At 39.2% G+C, this 21,231-nt stretch overlaps 2 protein-coding genes across 2 annotated transcripts; both read right to left on the bottom strand.

Annotated features, from left to right (window-relative positions):
• Positions 1 to 4,361: 4,361 nt before the first annotated feature.
• LOC148046783 (vomeronasal type-2 receptor 26-like) lies at positions 4,362 to 14,578 on the bottom strand. Its single transcript, XM_087714954.1, has 4 exons — positions 13,745 to 14,578; positions 11,062 to 11,289; positions 10,550 to 10,676; positions 4,362 to 5,260 (listed from the first exon to the last, which is right to left on the bottom strand). Exons 1-4 carry the CDS (start codon positions 14,543 to 14,545, stop codon positions 4,362 to 4,364), a joined length of 2,055 nt encoding a protein of 684 aa, XP_087571080.1. The 5' UTR covers positions 14,546 to 14,578.
• A 1,006-nt stretch (positions 14,579 to 15,584) lies between these two features.
• LOC148046782 (vomeronasal type-2 receptor 26-like) lies at positions 15,585 to 16,545 on the bottom strand. Its single transcript, XM_087714953.1, has 2 exons — positions 16,349 to 16,545; positions 15,585 to 15,897 (listed from the first exon to the last, which is right to left on the bottom strand). The coding sequence occupies exons 1-2, from the start codon at positions 16,543 to 16,545 to the stop codon at positions 15,585 to 15,587; spliced, it is 510 nt and encodes a 169-aa protein (XP_087571079.1).
• Between the last annotated feature and the right edge of the window lie 4,686 nt (positions 16,546 to 21,231).

Genomic DNA, 21,231 nt, shown 5'->3' with positions numbered 1-21,231 from the left:
TCACTCCCCCTGCCCATCTGCACTCTCCTAGCTCCGCCCACCGCTCACTGATTGGCTACCTCACCAATCTCCCTGCCCACCTCTAGGAACCCTATCTAAACCCACTTACCTTTTTTTTCTGTTTGGCTCTCTATTGCTGCCTGCTGACACTGAGGAAATAAGTAAGCTGCAACTAAATGTGGGGCAGGGGGGCTGCTGTGGCCCTGCACTATAAGTGAGTCCAGTGACCTTTTGCAGCCTTGCAAGGATCTCGGGCTCACTTATAGCACAGGGCCTCATGGCCGCCAGAAAGCGCTGCTCCCTTTATGTGGATGTGGGATATTTTGCAAGGACTGGGAAATTTCTCATGCAGTCTCTGAACAAGAAAAATGTATTTGCATGTTAATGGGGGAAACAGCTGGGCTAATTATAATCTTAAACTATTTTTGGCTTACTATACAGATAATTTAGTGCAAAGCTGTGCACAACATTATTAGATTTCTGTGGTTTTATCTTCCTTGGTTGGTTTTGGGGAGAGCTATGGAAAGCTAAAACAAATGCTGTGTAACAAGCTTGAAACATTCCTTTTGATTCATTGGAGAATTAAAACCAAACCTTATTTCAAAGGAGAGAAGTTTCATATCGTGCAACTTTCATCAAAACTGTTGCACATGCCCTCAAATCTTGTGGGGAGGGAGGGGAGAGACAATAGTGAACATCTAGGAAGTTAGGTAATAGTGGCAAATATCTTAGAATAATACTTTGATACAACTATTATAAATTGTTCAACAATAATTTAACTAAAAGAATTGTGCATACTATATATAAATTGTTACTTCTTAGCAGGAAGTCCAATATTTTTTCTTTGGATTTTCCCATTTGGCTGGGTTTTTCAGTACTCCAACATGCTATTCTTTTTTATTGGAGTTATATTTATGAATTTATTTTTTTAAGCAACAGATCAGAACCTGTTCATATTAATAAGTAAGAAATCTGTTGGACATCAAACTTATTTTAAAAATATCAGATGTATAACTCTTTTTAGTAGTCTGGATTGTGGAAGAATTGCAGGAAAATATTAGATAAGACAGAAATAAGCTAAAATAGGGGTGGTGGTGGTGAATCAACGTCTTGTTTCTTGCCCATGTTTTGCTACAAACAACTCTAACTGCTGCCTGTTTTTTTTAGCAATAATGATTACATTGAATATGATATTAATATATGAAGCATGTGATGTGGTTCCAGGATCAGAGCTAGTCTATATTTGAATGGCCTTAAGGTATGTTAACATTCAAGGAAGCTAAAGCTGAAATCTAGGAAAGGCAGTTCTTGGCCCTCTAAGTACTTGGAAAACAGACCACCTGTGAACCATATGTAAAACCACCCTGATTGCCATATAGAAGAAAGTTTGAAATAGGCTTGTATAAATCATTTGGTGGGTTTTCAAAGCATTGGAAAGTTGTGGGAGTACTTTGCAACATCTGCTTCATTGAGCAGATCTGGAGGAGTGCTCAGAACCATGTAAAATAACTTGCCTAGCTTTAGTACAAATGCTAGGACTGCATGGTACTTTGGATTCTGTTCCAAACAAAGTACTGAAGAGAGTATAAGACCATAAATATAGTACCCCACCCACAACTCTTTAAAGTAGATATTTCATGAATCCAGGAAAATCCACTTCTTTAAAAAGTACCAAACAGATGCTGTGGGCTTTACATTCCTGTATATTCAAAAACAGTGCATAGCCCTAACAAACATTATTATTTAATGAATTTAAGATGTTGCCACTGCTTTGAAGTTAAATTCAGGTGTATGGATGCCTCTTTCTTTTCTGTGTAATTTATACCTCTATCTTGACTGGGAATGCTGACATCATCTTGGCCACTCCCACCCGGTCACATGGCCAGCAAGCCATTCCCACCTGGTCACATGGCTGGCAAGCCACTCCCACCCGGTCACATGGCCAGCAAGCCACTCCCACAAAGCAGGCCACACCCACAGAGTATATTCTTCATATTCTACATATATATACACACATACATACATACATACATACACACACACACACACACACACACACACACACACACACACATACACAAACAACCCAAGATTAAGATTACATCCCTAAGAACACTTTCAGAAGGTGTTTAATTTGAGACAGAAGTTGTTTAATTAAAGAACCTTGGATAATAATTACAAATGCCACAACATGAGCATTTCTTTCCCAATTGGCAAATATAATAAATCTTAGTGAGCAGGATAATTTCTCCATTAATCATCTGTTGTCAGAAGTAATGACTTCAATATGTCTCCTATAGATAGCAAACAATATTTCTCTTTTTTTTCCTCAGCAATTTGTCAAAGCCAGAAATATTACACAAAGACTTAATTTCTCTTTTTGAGTTGCTCCCTGTGGTTGAGGTCAGGCCGCAAAACAATGATGTAGCATTTTGGGAGGAATATGCACCCCAGTAATGCAGCACTGGAGGACAGGATGGAGAAGACCTCCACAGCTACCATGGCTTTTCCTTTTGTGCTCAGTTAGGCTGGAAAGAAGGAGATCCACACACTGCAGAAGGCCAACATGCTGAAGGTGATGAACTTTGAATATCTCTCGTTTGGGATTTTGATCTCACTGCCTGATGCAAAGAATGTGCCACTGCATAAACAGCATTGTAGATACTGTAGCTTTGGCCAGTCATCTGCAACTCAAACAGAGGACCAGGTAGAGTCTCCAACTTCTCTTCTCCAGTACAGGTTTCACTATTCACTATAAATAACATAGTCCATAATCATACAAACAGTCCAGTACACAAAGTTTGCTAGCAAGTGCAAAACATACAATACCTCATGTTGATCACTATATGGCACTTCTAACAGCCAGCTTCCAAACACTCAGATTAGATCAGCATCTAACAGTAATTCTGGCTCCATCCTATGGCCGATTGAGGAAACAGCAACTAATCACATTTACAGCATGATTTAAAGAAACAGGTACAGCATGGTTAGATTATTTATATGTTGCCAACTAAACAGTTAGATTATATTCCTAACCGAAGGGAAGGGAAAAATGAATTGAAGCAGAATGAAAATACATTTTTGTAATTATGTCAGGTTCTTAAGGGGACAAGGTGGCTCAGTAACTAAGAGGCTGAGCTTGTTGATCAGAAAGGTCAGCAGTTCGGTGGTTTGAATTCCTAGCATTGCGTAACAACGTGTGCTTCCGTTACTTGTTCGAGGTTCTGCCAACCTAGAAGTTCGAAAGCATGTAAAAATACAAGTAAAAAAATAGGAACCACCTTTGGTGGGAAGGTAACAGCATTCAGTGCACCTTAAGCATTTCAGCATGCCAGCCACATGACCATGAACATGTCTACAGTCACATTGTCCAAATAAATGGTTATTTAGGTACTCCCTTTCTTCTTATTCTGACGTCTATGGAGATGACCTTGATTCCAAAGAGAAAGATTGGGGCTTTGTCTGGCAATGCATTCCAACTTCTCCCCCCCTGCCCCCACACGGACATCTCCACAATATGTGGCAATTGAGAAATGAGAATTAGCTCCTGCCGGGTTCAGTTTGAAATTGACAGATATTGGATGCACCAAATTCTCCATCTTTTGTATTATTTGGAACATTGTCAAAGGGAATAGATTGCATAAATTGTGGAGCATAACATCCACTGTTGCATGGTCAGCGCTGTTTCTGCTTCTGCTTTTACATCATATGGCATTCTGATGTTTCCCATTGTTCCCCAGAAAACAATTGAAGGAGTGGAGATTAATATCAGGCAGGAGAAAAAAACAATTGCACATACCAAGGTTGAAATAATCTAATTTGTTGCTTAAAGTCTTTGCAGAGGAATATACTCAAATAATGGTCATGCTTTTCTAAAATACAGTTAAGCTTACAAGAATTGCAAACTCAATAAATTTTACATTTGAAAGAACACTGACAAATACAAAGTAATTGATACTGTGATAAATTTATGATTTTAAAATTGAAATATACTACTTAATGTATTTATGTAATGCTTTAGGAATTCATGTAATGCCCCTGCAAATATCAGACATAATTGGATGTTCATTAATATCTTAAAAATCCTAACAGGGAATAACAATCTTAGATGACCAAAATCAAGTTAAATGCACATGTTGAAAAGGAGAAAGCATTATGTTAAAGAATCTTGTGAAATGGAGAAAATGAAGAAACAAGAGCAGAGATTTTGAAATGGGCAAAAATAATAAATCTAAATAATCATAAAAATCCTACACACATCTTTGATTGACAGAAATGCCCCTCTGCCCCTATCACTTATATGTTTCGTATAGGTATTAGTCATTCTAGTAATTTTTAAAGCAATTTTTCTGAGGCAGAAATTAACATCTCTTTGTGAGTAGCTCCCTGTGGTTGAGGTCAGGGCGGAAAACAATGATGTAGCATTTTGGGAGGAATATGCATCCCAGTAATGCAGCACTGGAGGCCAAAATGGAGAAGACCTCCACAGCTACCATGGCTTTTCCCTTTGTGCTCAGATAGGCTGGAAAGAAGGAGATCCACACACTGCAAAAAGCCAACATGCTGAAGGTGATGAACTTGGCTTCGTTAAAGCTGTCAGGTAATTTACGGGCAAGGAAAGCCACAATAAAGCTGGCGATGGCCAAGATACCCATGTAGCCCAAGACACAGTAGAAGAAGAAAGCTGACCCCTCATTGCATTGTAAAATCATTTCTTGGGGCTGTGAATGCATGTCCAACTCCGGGAATGGGGGAGATATCGACAACCAAACAATGCAAATACATACTTGGAAGAAAGAGCAGGAAATGACAATAGAAAAGGCCAATCTTTTCCCCACCCATTTCCTCATCTGAGATCCAGGTTTAGTGGCCATGAAAGCAACAACTACAGTGGTAGTTTTGGCCAGTACACTAGAAATGGCCACTGAGAAAGTGATGCCAAACATTGATTGTCGGAGAAGGCATGTCACTTTTCCAGGCTGGCTGAGGAAGAGCAAAGAGGAGAGAAAACAGAGCAGAAGAGAGACAAGGAGGGTATAGGTGAGGGACCTGTTGTTGGCTTTGACAATGGGAGTATCTTTGTTCTTAATAAAAATTCCAAGAATCCAAGAGGTCCAGAAGAAGAAACCAAGAGCTGCTGAGGCTGAACCAATTCCTAAGGATTCTTCAAAAATTAGGAAAACCAGCTTTTTCACTTTACATCCATTCTTTTCTTTATTTGGATAATGATCTTCAGAACATTCAAAGCAATCTTCCATATCTGGAAGGAAAATCAACATATTTCTTTTCATCTAGGCATTCCATACTATTGAGGAGTCCTTCATGTTCTCTGAGTTTGCTTGTTTCCATGTAAATGTTTCATCTACCCAAACTAAATACCATCAAAATGTCTTGCCAGTCTATGTGGATGGGGACCTACTTAGAGAGTCTTTGGTTGAACTGTTTACTGATGGCTTTTTTGCAACTTCTCATTTTTAAAATAATCTTTATTAGTTATACCTTTTTTAAAGAATAAAACATACAAATAAAAATACAACTTTAAACATACACCCCTCCCCCCCCACGGTGACAGTCATTCCCAGCCCAACTTTTTTCCCCCTTCCTCATTGTTTAGTCTCTAAGCAGCATCTTCTCGTTACAATCTTCAGGGATCTATTACAATACTCATGTTCACTTTTAGTTCCCATTGTTAACAATTGCTATTTAACTTTCCCCGTTTTAAGTCCCTGCTGTTCTTGTCGCCCACATATACCATAGGTTCCAGCTAAGATAGTGTTCCGTTTCTCCTTTGTCCCTCAGCCAACCCGTCATTTTGTCCATTTCTGCACATTCATAGATCTTTTTAATAATGGCGTCTTCCGATGGTATGGTAATAGATTTCCAAAATTGTCCATAGATTATTCTTGCGGCCACAATTATATGTAGGCTCAAATGCCATATAGATTTACTCATGTTTTTTGGTTTCATGCTTAGTAGAAAATTCTCAGTTTTGCATTCCATGCTTGCCCCGGTAACCTCTTTTAGCCAGTTTTGAATCCTTCTCCAGTATTTCGTGGCCTCAGTACAATACCAGCAAATATGGTAGAATGTGCCATCCCTTCTTCCACATTTCCAACACAGTGGAGATAACCCAGGAAACATTTTGGCTAACCTCGTTGGGGGGAAGTGCCATCTATTAACCATCCTGTATACTTTTTCTTTAAACGCTGTAGATATTCTAAGTTTAATAGTCTTACTCCATAGAGCCCACCATTTGCCCATTTCAATCTCATAGCCAAATTTCTCTCCCATGTTATTAGAAGGCTTTTATCCATCTCTTCTTTAGCATCTTGACAGGTCAAAAATTGATAAATCTTTGATAACAATTTTTTATCTCCGCCAAACAAAATCTTATCTAGCCCCTGAGAGTTTGGGTAGATCCCAAACCATTCCTTATCACTTTTAAACTTATTTCTAGTCTGTAAATATTCCCACCATTCCAGATTCCTGCTCTGCTGCTATATTTCCATCTTTGTTTTCATCTTGCCACCTTCTTTCATAATATCTTTATATGTTATGTTTCTTGTCCAGTTAAATACACTGGGATGCGTTAACGCCTCCAACGGTGCCAACCAACACGGAACCCTAAGATACCGTATTTTCACAACCAAAAGCCGCACCGGATTATAAGCCGCAGTATCAATTAACGTTAATTTTTCAAACTTTTTCCACATATAAAGCGCACCGGGTTATAAGCCGCACGTTTCCCGACGCTTCTGGACATCTGTTGCAGTCGCGAGGAGCGGCACGAAGGTTCTTGGCGCTCCAGGAAGCACCGAAAGCAGCTGGGAGATGCGCACGGCTTGGTTTCTCCTCCCTGGACGTCGCAGCAGCAGCCCCAAGCGCACCGATCCCTGTGTTTTTCGCATCGGGGCATGCTCTTGCAGCACGCCCCAATGCGAAAAACACAGAGATCGGTGCGCTTGGGGCTGCTGCTGCGACGTCCAGGGAGGAGAAATCAAACCGCGCGCCTCTCCCGCTTCCCGAAGCGCCAAGAACCGTCACGCGCTCTTCTCCACACTCTCCTCGGCTCCTCACAACTGCAATAGACGTCCAGAAGCGACAGGGGCTATCGAGCTGGAAATCCAATCCCCATTAGCCCCAAAAGCCGCTTCTGGACATCTGTTGCAGTCGCGAGGAGCAAAGCAGCTGGGAGATCTTTTTCCACATAGAAAGCGCACCGGGTTATAAGCCGCACTGCCGATTTTGGATCAAATTTTAGGATTTTCAGTGCGGCTTATAGTCGTGAAAATACGGTAGTAGTTTTTCCTCATCTTTTCCCACACCCCCATCAAAAACTTCTGAATATAATGTCCCATGAAGTACCTATGGGGAGTATCTCTTTCTTGCCAAAGGGAGGCATGCCATCCCTGGGGGAGGTCATGTCCCTCTATAGCCAATAGGCGCCTTCTACTCAACTTCACGCAATCCTTCACCCCTGTCATAATTGCTGCATTATAATATGCTTCCCAGTTGGGTGCTCCGAATCCTCCCAGTTCTTTACGTTTTTGCAACATTTGGGCTTTAATTCGTGCTTTCTTGCCTTGCCATATAAATCGAGCCAATATTGGCTCCAAGGATTTAAAAAAAAATTGTCCAATTTAGTCGGTGCCGTTTGAAACAAAAACAAAAATTTTGATAGTACATGTGTCGTAACTGTCCCAATCCTGCCCATCAAAGACAGTTGTTTACCACTCCAATTAGTCATATCCTTAGATACCTGTTGTAGTAATTTCATATAATTATCTACCTTGATAGAGGAACATCTCTCCGTAAACCAAATTCCCAAGTATTGTATTTTATGGGCCATGTTAATCCCTAACAGGCTTTGTACTTCCCTTTTCTGGTTCAAAGTCATATTCTTAATTAACAGTTTTGTCTTCTCTTTATTTATACATAACCCCGCTATCATGCTGTACTCCTCTATTTTATGTAAAAGGTGTATCCCAGAAGCCATAGGATCCTCCAGAATAAAAACAAGGTCGTCGGCAAAAGCCTGGACCTTAAATTCCTGAGCTTTAACTCGTAACACTTTAATTTGTATATCACTCCTCACTATTCTAAGAAGGGGTTCTAATGTAAGGATAAATAGTAAGGGGGATAACTGGCATCCTTGTCTTGTGCCTTTACCAATCTCAATATCACCCGCCTCTTCTCCATTTACCAATAATGTCACAATTTGTCGTACATAAATTGCCCAAACTGCGTTTAAGAAGTTTTCTCCAAACTTCATATTTTCTAATTGTGAAAACATAAACTTCCAATTTACCCAATCAAAAGCCTTTTGTGCTTCGAGAAACATAAAGGCCACTTTTTTGTCCGGCTGGGCTTCATAATATTCGAAGGCATCCAAAATAATTATAACATTATCTTTCAAATGCCTTTGCGGCAGGAAGCTGTTCTGATCAGGGTGTATAAATTTGCTAAGGAAGAATTTAAGTCTATCTGCCAGTATAGCTGCAAAGATTTTATAATCCACATTCAAAAGTGAAATGGCCCTATAGTTTTTAATTTGGGTATGGTCAGCTCCAGCTTTAGGCAAAAGGGTTATATAGGCCTCAGCCCACGGTTTCGGTGCAATAGAATCCATCAAGACAGCATTAAATATTACAATCATCTCTTGTCCTAAGATTTCCAAAAAAGTTTTATAGACTTCAACTGGCAAACCATCCATGCCAGGAGTTTTGTTGTTTTCCATTTTTTTGACTGCCTTTTCTAATTCATCTATTGTTATCTTTTGGTTTAGTATCCCTTTCGCTTCATTTGAGATCTTAGGTAGATTTGCATTATCTAAAAATTCCTTAATTTGGTCCTCAGAAATTTCCCCTCTACTATATAGTTGTTGAAAAAAACCTTGAAAAATTTCCCATGATTTCAAGTAATTCCCCTTTACTATTCTGCAGTTGAGCTATATGTCTGCTCTCTCTTTCTTTCTCTTTCTCCCCTGCCTTATTCCTTTCCATACCAATAAGAGTGGATTATGATTGGCCCAGGTATTAACCTCGATTGCTGCTTCCTTAATCAGATCCCCAATTTCTGGTGTCAAACAAGCCATGTCGATCCTAGAGCAGGATTGATGTCTATGTGAAAAGAAAGTAAATTGTTGTTTCTGTGGGTGGAGTTCACGCCATACATCCTTTAATTCATATTCCTCCCTCATGTCTTCAAAGATTTTGGGGAGATTTCTCCTCCTTTCTCTTAATTCCCCCTCCCTTTTGGATGTTTCCTGGGTTATAGTCCATTGTCCTATCTGCCCCAGCATTATAATCACCCACCACACATATGTAGTCATAGCCTAACTCTGCAATTTTTTGATGCAACTTTCTAAAAAAGGTACTTTGATTATTGTTCGGCGTGTATATGAACACCAGCAAAATTTTATATCGACCAAATTTCAATTCAACCATTAAAAGTCTCCCCTCCCCCTCAGTATACACCAATTTAGAATCGATATGATCTTTAAGGGGCACAATGCCCCTTTTCTTTTCATCTGCTTCTTGATTGGTGTGTTGTTTACTTGATTGTTGGTTTGAGGTTAACTTTGGAGTTAATCTATGATGATATTGGTGCTGATTAGTGGTGGAGAGATGCTGGAGTCTTTTTTGTTCTCTTTTGCAAAATCATTGATTGCCTCTTTTGCAAAATCATTAGATGCTGTTAATGTCTATGGTCGATTGATGGCTGATTTGTGAGAGTGCCAAGTATCTAGATATTCCCTGGCATTTTTGGACTTGGTGTGGTCTAGCATTGTCACATTTTCCCAACTGAAACTACCGTTAAATCTGTCTAAAGATTGTGAAATTAAAGAATTATGTTCATGTCTTCTGACCCCAGTTGGTATTCATGGATAGATTTTGACAGTATTCCGCATGTTCATCTCATTTATTGGTGGTTGCAGTCCTTATATTGTACCTTTACATGACTCTTGTTTTTCTTCTGTGCTTGTTCCGTCTTTTGGTTTGCTTAGGAAATTTTGATGGGCTTTAGTTGGCTCATGTGCTACACTGATTCTATATGGTTGTCCAAGTTGTTTGGTGGCTTTTGAGATATGCTTGATGTATAGCAGTGTAATTCTGTTTAGGGTTTGTGTTTGTTGTGCTGTATTGGATTGAGTGGCTAGGAACATTTTGTTGAAGATGTGTGGGAATGCATTTTGTTGAAATGTGTTGCATAGATGCTCCCTTTCCATTTTCTGTTGTTCTGGGTTGCAGAACTGTATTTGTGCTACTTTAAATAAAGTCCTTACTCTGGATACCCAGACAACTGAAAGCAAACAGCATTCCTTACTAGCAGTGATTATATGTTACCTACTTAGGGTAATGAAACATCTGCAAGAAAACAAGTAAGCTCAGAGAGCCCCAAGGATCCCTCATTTCAACCCTGAGCTACAAATATTCTTCTTTATTGGTATTCCATTTTATCGAAAATCTCCTTATTAAAGTTATGCATAGAAGTATTTTATTAAACTTTTCCTTAAGTCAAATGGAAAATGGTAGAATTACTACCCTACCATTATGGTTTGAAATCTTCCCTTCTGGGCATGGAACACAGTCATAGCAGCAGAACTGATCCCCCTCAATTCCTTTCTTCCAGGATCCAGGCAAACAGGGGTCATTGCATCGAGAAAATGGAGGAACCTGGCAAACAAATCATAACACTTTGTAACTATGTCATGGAAAGTAATACTGAACTTATTAATTTCCTCTGCAACTTAAAAAGATGTGGAAACCATAATGATGTAGAAAAGGTCCTATTTGAAGAGCAGGGGAAGTAAATAATTGCACAGGGGAGCAATTTCATGGAAAAATGGCTACTCTTGTGATTTCTAATGGATGTGCAAACCAAACATGCCAACATGTATTGTAATGTCATTTTGTCAATTTAATGAGTGCTTGATATCAACAACATTTGAAAATAGTATTCCATTCTTTCTTTAAAATCCAGGAATCAGATTTTGACTGAGATTAGGTTCAATATGGCATCATAATAGATTACGACATGGTCAATTCACTAATTTGATACCTGATTAAAACCTGGACTCCAGACAATCATGTCTTCATCAACCCATAATTCCTTCCCTTTGGGAGCCTCTACATCGAGCTTTCCAACTCTAACTCTCTGAAAGGATCTATTTGGAAAAGTGATCAAGTTGGTGATGTCGAATCCATCAGTTGCTTCCCCTTTCTCATTCAGAAACACTCTGTCCCCAGCTGAATTGTTAAAAGAAATGCCTTGAATAAATGAATGGAGCTAATTGAAAGGGGATAAAAGAGAGAGGGAATTAAAAGCAACGTAATAGAGAAGACAAAAAGATATCCAAGTTACATTCACCCATTCTGCCCTTTCCAATAACTCTTAATAATTACGTAAACTTAGAAATTTTATAATCAATATTGTATGGAAATATATATGTCAACTCTTTGATTTATTTGATATTATTTACGGAAGTATAACAATGCAGAGAATCGGAATGAAAATAGGCTTTTGGAATTATATAACTTTCTCCATTTACTAACAAAAACTAATTCAAGATAGATAATGTATAATATTTACTCATTGGTACAAAGCTATTTGAGAGTCTGAGATCTGGTTAATTTCCAGATTTTAGAATTTGAGACAGAAGCTTTCTTTAATAGATAAATGAGAGTTAGAGACTGATAGAGACTCATTCTGCAAATATAAGGTTGTTTCATACTATGCATGCCACATTTAAAAAGGGCCTAAGATGCCTCTAAATATCCCAAAGAGACAGAAAACGTAGTTAGTCAATTAGCTGAGAATTGATTAGTTTTTGGAGAGATAACAAAAAGTAATATAAATTATCCTTTTAACTATTATTGCTCAAGCTATGCTGATTTATTAAATATTTTTTATCATTTTTGGTATGTGTTTTGTACAGAACAACATAACACAGATGCAAGATGCCTTGAATGATTTCTAGTAAAACAGCCAGCTCAATTGGAAGATGCTACAACATTTCAATGAAATGGCTGTCTAATAAACAACTTGTGACCAAAAAAAGCTTCAATATTTTCAAAACAAGAAAAAAGACAAGGAAACAATTGGTCCATTGCTGGGAGAAAGTGTCAAGAAGGTACAATCAACAGGGAGAAAGCAAAACTGCTCAACTTGTTTTTTGCCACTCTCTTTCCACAAAGGGAAAAAAAACAAGTTAAAATTGGGAAGAAAATGGTATGTGAGCACCTGTCTACCCTAACGGATTTCAAATCACCAGAACTGGATAGATTACACCAGAAGGTTCTGAAGGAACTGGCAGATTGGATAGCAGAACCACTGAACTATATCTTTCAAAGATCCTAGAGCACCATTGAACAGCCAGAGGACTGGAAAAGAGCTGATGTAGTTCCTATCTCCAAAAAAGGAAAAATATAGATCCAGGAAACCTCAGAGCTATCAGCCTGACCTCAATATCAGGGAAGATTCTGGAAAAGATAATCAAGCAATGAATCAGAAAAAACTATAACCCCACAAAGTAAAAACCAAAAACCTACATGGTTTTGTCAAAAAGGGATCATGCCAGACTAATCTTGTTGCATTCTTTGGCAAAGTGACAAAATTAGTTGATATACTTGGACTTCAGTAAGGCATTTGATGAAGTTGACCATAACCTACTACTAGATAAGGTACAAAAATGTGGGTTAGACAGCATCACCATCAGATGGATTCATAACTGACTGACCAACTGCACTCAATGTGTAGTTGTCAATGGAATTTCATCTACATGAAGGAAAGTATGCAGTGGGGTACCCTAAGGCTCTGTTTAAGGCCCAGTACTCTTCAACATCTTCATCAATGACTTGGAGGGGGGAAAAGATGTGGAACTCATCAAATGTGCAGATGACACCAAACTGGCAGGAATAGCCAACACTCAAGAAGATTGACTCAAGATACTGAAAGATCTTGACAGACTTAAACATTGGAGGCTATCTAATAAAATGAAATTCAATGGTTAAAAAAGTAAGGTTCTACATTTAGGCATGAAAATAAATACAGGTAGTGTATATGTAGTTCCTTGCTCAATAGTAGTAATTTTTAGGAGGGATTTTGGAGTCCTCGTGGACAATCATTTAAATATGAGCCAGCAGTGTCCAGCAACTGCCAAAAAAATCCATCCCAGTTTTAGGCTGCATAAACAGAGGGATTAAATCAGGATCACTTGAACAGTTAACACCACTTTAAATTGCCTTCATAACCCCATACATGGAATACTGCATTCATATCTGGCTGCCACAATGTAAAAAAAAAGATGCTGAGACTCTAGAAAGAGTGCAGAGAATAACAATAAAGATGATTAGGGGACTGGAAACTAAAACATATGAAGAACGGTTGCAGGAATTGGGTAGATTAGAGATTAGATAATTATTTGTCTGAAGTGGTGTAGGGTTTCCTGTATAAGCAGTGGGTTGGACTAGAACTACTCCAAGTTCCCTTTCAACTCTGTTATTCTATTCTATTCTATTCTATTCTATTCTATTCTATTTGCATTGTAAATATCTGCTATTATGGAGCAGCCAGAATTTCTGAAGGCAATTTTTCCCCAAATAATTACTGTCAAGAAAGGGTTCTATTTCTATTTTATCCACCCATGCAGAATATATTAAGAGTTTCCACAATGGGTTCCAAACGTAATTCTATTTCAAACTGCTGATTGAAATAAAAGAAGCCTCCAGTGCAAATGGAATACCTGCCAAGGCTGTAGCTGTGGAAGATCAGGGTTTTTACTCATCATGGTTTTCCTCCTTTTGAACCTCAACATGTCTAAAGCCTGCAAAGCATGAGCCACAGCATAAACAGCATTGTAGACACTGTAGCTTTGGCCAGTCATTTCCATTTCAAACAGAGGTGCAGGAAGATCCTCCAGCTTCATTTCCTCAGTGCATCTCCTACTTTGTATTTCTTGTAACTCTGACTTTGGAAATGAACAGTCAAATGACTGTTCCCAAATATCCTGTCGAAACCCATCTCTGGAGTCTGAAAGAGGTTTGATGGTCTGAAGAAATTCCCTGAAACCTACAACAGCTGTTGAATGAATGGTGAAGGAAAGAGCCCCATGGAACATCTTGAGATCTGAACTTATTTGAACACCTGTTAGTGCAAAATCAGTCATTGCAGTCACGATCCACACCTTTCCAAATAAGGCAGTTTTCCTGCTTTCAGGATCTGACATAAATATTACAAATCTTAGCCACATAATTATCTCGGATTCCCCATAGACAAGAAATGCATTTGATTTGTTACTCAACATATTAATTGAAGTAATGAACATTCCTAGATAAATTTCTTCCATGTTTTCAAAGTGTAATATTGAATCAATCCTGTCTATGAATGCTGAACATATTCCATTCTGTGAAAGTAAGGGCTGCATTTTCTGTAAGAATTTTTCTCCACTGTTATTACGAACAGAAAATATCCCAATCCACGTCCACCTGAAATGATGAAGCAGTTGGATGATCCCAATGTACTGCTGGTCTTCTTTGGGGACCATGAAATAAAGTGAAGAGAGCTTACTGGTCTGAAATTCCTCCTGAGGTAATACACCAAAAGTCAGCTAAAAGAAAGTCCAGTAGAATTATGATGATTCAAATTTAATTTTTCTATTTGTTTTCATTTAAAATATATACAAGGAAAATTGTTGTCCTAGCATTTCCTAAAGAATATAGACACAATTTTGGGGGAAATATTTCAATCATATGCACTAGATCAGGGGTGTCAAACTCAAGGCCCAGAGGCTGGATGGAGCCTGGGGAGTTCTTAGATCAGGCCCAGAGGGCTTCCCTGGAAACAGTGAGGGACTAGCCCCTGGTGCCTCAGCCTTGCCCTCCCAACCTCCTTTTTACCTTTCAGAATGCTGGAGGATGTTCTCGCAGCCGAAAATACAGCTCACGGGAGCTCCCTGTGCCCCTTTGGTCAGATCTAAGTTTAGTACATAAAATTATCTGCTACAATGTTCAATGACTACAATGACTATTTCAAACACAAAAACACATGACACACAATAAATGCAAACTTAAGGTAATCCACTCCAAACTCTTTTTCAGAAAATATGACCTAAGCAACAGGACTGCCCATGCCTGGAATGAACTACCTGACTCTGTGGTTTCTTCCCCAAATCCCCAAAGCTTTAACCTTAGAATGTCTACTGTCAACCTCACCCCATTCATAAAATGTCTGAAAGGGTCCTGCATAAACGCACCAGCAAGCCTACTGTCCGTGTCCTAATGATCCTTTTTTATTTATATCCATTTCCTGTGTTAACATCATGTTTATACTTACATGTGTTATCTAATGCTTCACAAAATAAATAAAATAAATAATAAAATCAATTATTTTAGTAAAGCAATTCAAATATTCCTGCAGCTACTCCTGATATTCACTTTGTGTAACTAGCAAGGTAATTTCAGATAACAATGCTAAGTATTTGACATTAAGCCATGCAGAACATTCTAACACTTATTAACACAAACCTAAGCCTAATTTTTTTTGTGCATTAATTATTCCATTACAACAAGATTAAGAATTTTCTTCTAAGCCCCTTTAGAACGTACTTGTGGAATCTTTAAGAATCCTATAATTTCAGCTATATAAGTTGATGTGTCAAAATCCAGTCCCCCAATGATAGCCTTGAGATTCTTCTGGCTATCACATTTGTAGTTAGGGACAAATTCCTGGGATTTAAAAAGCAGGTCCAGAGTGGTACGATAGGTCAATCTTGGGTTGTTGTAACTGTCATAGATATGGAACCCGAGAGTGACATTGGGTAAGATCTGGGAGTCCTCATTGATCTCCTTCACAGCAAAGGCCAAGGCAAGGATGTGCTGGTAGAACTTCATTACTACACTGCAAAGGATTTAAATACCCCATTTGAAAAAGGAAGTTTATTATTCTCATAAGCAAGGTTGCATCATTTCTGTATGAATAACTAACATTTCTTTCTCTGATTAAAGTAGGAAAGTAATGGGTTTTCTAACATGCTGAATAATTTGTACAACAACATATGTACAACAAAATCAATTCCATCATACACGTATAATATACGTAACATTTATTGTATATATTTTGTTAAGAATGATGATACAGATTTAAAACAACTATTACAAATGTCATTCAGAAGATGTTTTCCATTAAAGCTTTATACATTATATTACAAGTTCTTTAAAATCAAGTGAAAAAAAACAAAAAGGGTACTCTCTCATAACTAGAAGGACTAGATATAACCCCTATATTGATACTCTCATAAGAAAATTAGAGGAAACAGATTAAGATTAGGAAAAGAGGAAAAATTTCTTACCATGGTAGGTCATAAGGTGTTATAGAAGGATATTCCTTAAAATCAATACCAAAAAAGTTGTAATGGATGTGGGACATCATCCCTCCAATGACGAGGTCACCTGGTTGGTACCACTCATGAGGAATAAGGAAAACATCACTTGCAGGGCAGCTCAGCGTCCCTATTTTCTTCATCAAGAATACTAGGAGCAGCAACATCCACACTCTTGAAAATGTCTCTGTCTTTCATCATGATTCCTTCAAATTTATATCTGAGAGTGCACCTAATCAGAAAACCTATCATTGTCTATTAGGATGCCCTTGAGATTGCCAATTTATTTCTTGAATTGCATCAGGATTTGAGCACATTTTCTCACAGAGGAGAATAAAGGGGAGGAAGCCTGTAGGAAGGACTCTGAAACAAAGCTGTGCCAATCCCCCTGGGGTTCAAAAAGCATTGATTGTTGCTGAATTGAAATATCCTCCTGTGCAGTCTTTGATGTTTTTGCCTAGTTCAGAAAATATGGTAATTCCTTTAGGAGATAATTGCTTCGTTGTTGATAAGAGAAAAGATAGATGATGTTTAAATGCTTTTTGAAATGCACATTTGCTAATAAAAAGTACAGTGGGGAATTTGCTATGCCAAATACACCTGACTTTTGGAATTTATATTCTGTTTTACAATAAATAATAGCTGCAGTTCACTCTCCTTTGCATAGGATTAAGATGCCTTAAGATGCAGTGGTGGGATTCAAATTATTTTACTACCTATTCTATGAGCATGGCTTGGTGGGCCTGGCTTGGTGGGTGTAGCAGTGGAAGGATACTGTAATATTTCTATTCCCACTCCACTGGAAGGTTAATGTAAAATCCTTATTTCCTCCTGATCAACTGTGACTTGGAAGGCAGAGAATAGATGGGGCCAGGACCAGTCAGAGGTAGTATTTACTGATTCGTAAATGACTCAAAGTTTCTGCTACCGTTTCATCATAAACTGCTGAATATCACCTCCAATACCTAAATATTTTGCCAGTCCCTCAAATAATTATTTCCATGGTTTGCTCCCAGATCCCCCTAGATGGGAACTGATGCCTCTATTTTTTCCACAATAGTAGGTTACTTATGTTAGCCATGAGGAAGTAGCATTTTCCCTAGCATTCCCCAAATTTAAATTTTCAGTTGCTTAACAATATACTTAAGAACTGGGAGAAGATTATGAAATAATCTGCGAGCTGCGCTGGCTACCTGTTGATCTCCGGGTGCGCTTCAAGGTGCTACTTACCACCCATAAAGCCCTCCATGGTAGTGGATCTGAGTACTTGAGAGACCGCCTCCTGCCAATTACCTCCCTACGACCTATTAGATCACACAGATTAGGCCTCCTCCGAGTTCCATCCGCCAGTCAGTGTCGACTGGCAACTACGCGGAGGAGAGCCTTTTCAGTAGTAGCTCCGACCCTTTGGAACGATCTACCCGTGGAGATTCGCACCCTCACCACCGTCCAGACATTCTGCACAGCCCTCAAGACCTGGCTATCCCGTCAGGCCTGGGGATAAAGATTCTAATCCGTCCCCACCCGAATGATGAATGAATGTTGTCTCATGTCTTGTCTTGTATTCCCCTCCCCACAAACTGTAAGCTGCCCTGAGTCCCCTCAGGGAAAAGGGCGGCCTAATAATAATAATAATAATAATAATAATAATAATAATAATAATAATAATAATAATAATAATAATAATAATAATAATTCAGTAGCACAAATGATCCATTGGAATTTGTGCAAAAATTATAATATTAAAACAGCAACAAACTGGTGGGAACATCAGCCTGAAAAAGTCACCGAAAATCAGATGGTCAAGATCTTGTGGGATTTCCGTATACAAACCGACAAAATACTGGCGCATAATACACCAGACATCACACTGGTTGAGAAAAATAAGGTCACAATCATAGACATTGCAATACCAGGTGATAGCAGGGTCGCCGAGAAGGAACATGAAAAAATCGCAAGATACCAGGACTTAAAAATCGAAATTCAACGACTATGGCACAAACCAGCAGTGGTAATTCCAGTGGTAATTGGCACACTGGGTGCTATTCCAAAAGCACTGGAATTACATTTAAAAAAGTTAAAATTGACAAAATCACCATCAGTCAAATGCAAAAAGCCGCACTGCTTGGATCTGCACGCATATTACGAAAATACGTTACGACGTCCTAGGCCCCTGAGTGGGGCCCGACTAGTAACCAATGCCAAATCCGGCGAAACAACTGGCCGCTGTGATACAATTGTGTAATAATAATAATAATAATAATAATAATAATAATAATAATAATAATAATAATAATAAAAATAGGGCTCAAGCAAATGAGGAAAGCAGCGGCAGAGGAAACTGCTGGAGGGACTTTAGTGGTTAAGTATTTGAACTGTTACAGCATTTAAGAACAGTTTTAGAAATCATCCCTAATACTTGCTGAATTCTTGGTAGCATCCTTCCTTTGACATCTTTATCTGTCCCTCAGTTTAATTTTCCCTATTACAAAAAGAGGCAATGTCTGTGCTTCTGTGAAAAGAAATTAATGTGATTCGTAGTACATTCAAGGCTTGGTTACATAGACATGATGTTGTCAATTCTGGAACATATGAGGAAGCCAGTCATGTATCATGTGCAAGAGCAAAATTTCATGAAGACCAAATTTTCACTTGGTTCCCTAAACTTGACTAATCTTATGTGGAGCTAAAGTACCAATGAAAAAGCAAAATTCCCCCTACAGGGGAAGGAAGCCATCTTGTATAATACCATATCTTCTAAGTATGATTGTGGGCTCAAAAGGTCAACTTCCAAGTGAATGATGCTGATATATAATGAGAATTTCCTCAGAGATTCAGATGGAACTGTGAGAAACATTATTTTTATGACATTAATTAGGGCTGTGCAGTGAATTATCAGCTATCAAGGAGGAGGGGAGGGAGGAATGAAGGAAGGGAGGGAGGAGAGAAGGAAGAACCCTCTAAAATCAATACAGGTTCTCTACTGAACCTTGCAAGAACTCTCGGGGATCATGCTAAGACCAGATGACTCCAAAGACCAGATGACTCCATCCTTAAAGTGACCAGATTTTCAGATTGGTAAAGAGGGACACCTTTGACCAGGGGTGGGGGGGCGCTTGATTAAAAAATTTATACGGAGCAACAAAAATTTTCATACAACGCAAAAATAGTATTGTAATATTTTTTATTTCAACATAACTACAATTTACAAATATATATTGTAACTGTTGCCAAACATCAAAATTTTGATCACGTGACCATGAGGATGCTGCAACAGTCGCTAAGTGTGAAAATGGTCACTAAGTGTGAAAAATTGTCATCAGTCCCTTTTTTTCAATGGCATTGCAACTTTGGTCACTAAATGAACTGTTTGAAAGCTAAGGCTAGCTTGCATTATAATGCCTTATGGTAGCTTACATTTTCAAGAGAGAGAAGCTAAACTCCTAAATACACAAGGAATTTGTCTTTGGTGAATATGCTCTCAGTGTACATAAAGAAAAATAAAATACAATACATTCATTAAGAATCATAAGCTACAACACTTAGTGATGGTCACTAAAGCCTGGAGGATTGTTCCCTCTGTGCTTCTTTAAAACAGTATATGTTAGAATAGAATAACAGAGTTGGAAGGCATCTTGGAGATCTCCTAGTCCAACCCTCTGCTTAGGAAGGAAACCCTACACCATTTCAGAAAAATGGTTATCCAACATCTTTTTAAAAACTTCCAGTGTTGGAACATTCACAACTTCTGTCCTTGATTAGTTTCCACCCATTGCTTCTTGTTCTACCCTCACGTACCTTGAAGAATAGCTTGACTCCCTCTTCTTTGTGGCAACCCCTGAGATATTGAAACACTGCTATCATGTCTCTCCTAGTCCTTATTTTCATTAGTGGATCAGGCACCAGACAAGAAATCAGGAGTTTCTAGTCCCATTTTGGACATGAAAACCTGCTTGGATGAAATGAGGCCAGTCACTCTTTTTTCCCCTTCTTTCCTTCCTCCTTTCCTTCCTTCCTTTCTTCCTTCCTCCTTTCCTTCCTTCTTTTCCTTCCTTCCTTCTTTCCTTCCCTCTTTCTTTCCTTTCCTTCTTTCTTTCCTTCCTTCCCTAACTCCCCCCCTTTCTCTGTTGTGGGGAGTTGGAAGGAGCATTAGATCTGCTCACCGCCTTAAAAGTGGGATTTTTTAAAAATGGCTTTTTAAAAATGATTTCAGCCGGGATGCCTTTAGTACTCGCCCCATCCGTCCTCCCATCCTCCTTCCAAAAAGTTGATTTAAAAAGCCAGCGATCTGTGCCCGCTTCTCCAGCGTTCCTGATTCAGGGGCAGAGGTTCCTGGGCGTGCCCTGTTCCCCCCTCAAGGCTTCACGTTAAAGCCAAAAAGGACCTCCACAGAGATGGCTCTGGGTCTGGGAAGGCAGGGCAGGGAGGGACGCTGGAGAGCAGCTTTTGCCTACAGCCTTGGGGGCAGGGGGGTGTTTGCAACCCTGCCCTGCTTTGTGCCCCTCGTTGCTTGAAATTGGGTGCTCTGTTTGGGGGGGATGCAGGAGGTCCAAATAAAAGGCAGGCTCAGCCTCCGCTGGGATAGAGCAAGCAGAAGGAAAGGCAAGAGCGGGGGGGGGATGGGACTTTGCTGGCAGTTGCAAGGCAGCCTTCCCCCGATTGCTTTCCCCCACGCCTCCCAACCCTTTCAAAAGCCACCCCCATCACCAGCCTCTCCCAACCGGATCCCCGCATGCCTCCCCTTGGCTTACCCAGACCAGATTGACATTGGCTTGCATGGCATGGCTGCAGAAGAGCGGCACACAAAAGAAGCAGGGGAAAAAAAAAAAAACTTCCGATGGCTGAGCTGCTTG

The sequence above is a fragment of the Thamnophis sirtalis genome, unplaced genomic scaffold (genome assembly GCF_051295495.1).
Source record: "Thamnophis sirtalis isolate CommonGarterSnake01/CBP01778 unplaced genomic scaffold, rThaSir2_p1.2 scaffold_4, whole genome shotgun sequence".
Taxonomy (NCBI): domain Eukaryota; kingdom Metazoa; phylum Chordata; class Lepidosauria; order Squamata; family Natricidae; genus Thamnophis; species Thamnophis sirtalis.
This window is presented reverse-complemented; position numbering and strand designations above follow the sequence as displayed.